Source organism: Seriola lalandi, unplaced genomic scaffold, assembly GCF_002814215.2.
Source record: "Seriola lalandi dorsalis isolate HSWRI2012SDOR001 ecotype SW California unplaced genomic scaffold, Sedor1 jcf7180002054276, whole genome shotgun sequence".
Classification (NCBI taxonomy): Eukaryota; Metazoa; Chordata; class Actinopteri; order Carangiformes; family Carangidae; genus Seriola; species Seriola lalandi.
Genome location: NW_019524829.1, coordinates 72,154 through 75,160, shown reverse-complemented (window position 1 = coordinate 75,160; position 3,007 = coordinate 72,154). Strand labels below are relative to the sequence as shown.

Below are 3,007 nucleotides of genomic sequence, written 5' to 3'. Positions count from 1 at the left end.
AAATGGCGCCTAAACTGTGCTGTCGAACCAAATTCGTTACAAACTGACGCAAGGCACCATGGAACGTTCAAAGGGCAAGGGAAAAAAAACCACGAAATTCAAAAAAGGGGACGAAGCCAACTCCGCCTCGCTCCAAACACACGACAACCACATGACAAAAATAACCAGACGAAAAAATGTTTAAAGTAAAACACTTCTCCTTTACAATGTTATATATTATGCAAGTTTATTATCAGATTCAAAGCCTAATGTTGTTTCTACGTGTTCAAACGGTTGCCTGGTTACACTAAGACGAAGTCCCGCCCCGATTAATAGTTTACATTTCAAGAAATATTGTTCGATGGATCAGCGATTAATGTTAATGTATTGTGAGTTTAATGAATCGTAGTAAATACTTTTACATATTTACCGTTTGTACCTTTGAATAACTCGAAATATCAGTTGCTTAAGAAGCGAGACTTGCAACATCTCGCGATAATTCAATTTTCAAGCTGCTTATGACCTAGATTAAATGGCTACCAAAAGTTAGCCTTGATAACAACAGGGATCAATTGCTGAATAGTGGTAGATATGCTTGCTCTGCTCTGTAAACTACTAATGCGTCTTTTGCTGCAGTATACGACACGCATACATTTCTGACTGCCCCACAGTAAGGTCAGTAGTGACAGAGCGATGTCAATTATAACCAGAAAACTCAGATCACGTTAGCATTCATGTCACAGGCAGTACTCGGGGACATCTGAGGATTCACGTTAGCAACAGTGGCAGGTACCGTAGCAACTGCAGACGCTTGTTTCATTCGCCGTTACAGCTACCGGAGCATGCCAAGAACTGTTTCGGTTAATTTTCGGGGTACGGTTTCATGACTTTGGTCCTCTATGTTGTTTCTTTATGTGTTGGTTCGACATTAGTGTGATATAAGGAGCTTTACTGTTACTAACTGATAATTTCTTGTTCGTTTAGGGATCAACAGGGCAAACATCCACTATGAGATTGAAAACATCGCTGCTAAAGGAACCCAAACATATCCTTGCTATGATGTCGTTAGTAGTCTAGCCTTATATTTGTGTTTCTGTACAGCTCAAATATTTATTATTATGTAATACAACTTCTAAAACTTGTTCAAAATCATTATTATTGTTAGCATCAACGTTTTGTTTCTTGTGGTAATTGGGTACTTCCCTTTGCTTGGCTTGACACCTCATCTGCACCAAATCTCTAGAATCTGTTCATTTGTTTTTCAGAAGACCCCATTCATTACAAAGACTACCATGGCATTTGATATTATCAATTAAAACGCACACCCTAATAACTCACCTTGATCACTTCCTTAACAGCATATCACATAAGGAACTTGTGAGTTGTGTTGGCTGGACCACAGCAGATGAGCTGTACTCATGCAGTGAGGACCACCAGATCCTCAAGTGGAACCTGCTGACCAATGAGACCAGTCTGATTGTCAAATTGCCAGAGGACATTTTCCCCATTGACCTACACTGGTTCCCCAAAACTCTTGTTGGCAAGAAACAGACTCAGGCTGAGATCTTTGTCCTTACCAGCACTGATGGTAAGTCCCTTCATTCCTGCATAGTGGATTGCAGGGCTTTGTCTTTGAGACCTCCCATAGAATCAATAGTTCACCTTTTATTTCACAAGTTATTCATTCAGTGAACAGCCACATGACTAGTCATACCTATACAGGGAAATAAAATTAGCTAAACAATATTGTGTTGATGTGAAATAGTAATTGTCATATAATAACTGAACCAACTAAACACAATAACTGGTAACAGAATTATTGATACTTTCTGGTCTGCCTCTGATCATTGTTATTTCCTCAATCTGGTTTGTGTACTGAGAAGGATTACAGTCTCTTGTTTAGCCATAATAAGAATCAGGCAACACTCAGGTTTTATTCTTCATAGTTCATAATCATCCCCACCAGTTTCATACCTGTGTAGTAAAACTGATCCCGCTCGAAATAGAATTAATTATTTTTGAAAGAAGCGTGTTCATTTTTCACAATTTCACTTGACAAATGATTTTAGTATCATAGTAAAGAGTCAGTCCCCCTCTGCTCTATTGTTCAGCAGACGTTCAATGATCAAATCACCAAAAGTTGATTTTTGTTTTTTGTCTTTGTACTTCTAAACCTGGCGAAGCAGTCTGTGTGTGTGATGTGTATCTATATGGCCTTGGTATGTCTCTTCTTCAGCCTATATTAGATATAAACACATAGAATATGGATGTACTGTTATGGCAAGCAATGTGTGGTCACAACACTAATGGCAGTGTAGGGTTACATAAACACACCCACAAACTGAAGCAGCAATTTTCTCTGGCAAACCAGAGAGTAGTGAGAACTCTGTTACATTTCACTTTTGCAACTTTCCTCTCCTTCTTGACTTGATACAGTAAAAATATCAGTATTGCTCTAGTTATAGCTTGAAATTAGTTTTTGATTTTTTATTGAAAGGAAAAACATGACAAGAAAACAGTCCAACACCCAGGGTTTTATTGGGTGGGAGGACTCTATATTAACATTGTGGCTTTTCCTAACTTTATTTGATTAGTCAGACCTCCTTTCCCTTGCCGGTATATTCAATTTGTTTTTTGTGTAAAGTGCATAAATAGTTTGACCTCTTTCCAGTTATCAACACTGTGTGAAAATTTGTTTTTTGTAATATTTTATAGTTGCTGCTAGAGCTGATGTTTTCTGCTTTAAAAACTAAAAACTCTAACAAGTGTACTTCTTTATTTGGGGTTGTCTAATATTTCCCCATGTCTAAGAGGCATAATTGCATAGATTAGATGCATCATTTGTCACTCTTACCAAAAAGGATATTGTGTGGAATGGAAGTAGACGTCACCCAAAGAGGACCAAATTAAGCATGAAGAATATTGCAGGACCTTCTGTCTGGAACAGCAGTCTGTCAGTCTCATTCTCTCTTACCCTGTGTAATTACAATGTGGTGTCAAAATAAATTTCACACAGATCTATCATCAG

The 3,007-nt window shown here is 38.0% G+C and overlaps 1 protein-coding gene across 3 annotated transcripts in view; it reads left to right on the top strand.

The window, feature by feature from the left end:
* Positions 1-490: 490 nt before the first annotated feature.
* The window catches only part of ift80 (intraflagellar transport 80 homolog (Chlamydomonas)), a 37,896-nt gene continuing 35,379 nt past the window's right edge, over positions 491-3,007 (top strand). Inside the window, exons 1-3 of one of the 3 annotated variants that reach the window (XM_087173716.1) lie at positions 491-654; positions 964-1,027; positions 1,349-1,567. In XM_087173716.1, the coding sequence (XP_087029842.1) occupies positions 988-1,027; positions 1,349-1,567 (259 nt within the window). In that variant the 5' untranslated portion in view covers positions 491-654; positions 964-987. Of the gene's footprint in view, positions 853-963; positions 1,028-1,348; positions 1,568-3,007 lie in introns of all 3 variants that reach the window. The other 2 variants (XM_087173715.1, XM_087173714.1) reach the window with 2 other exon arrangements.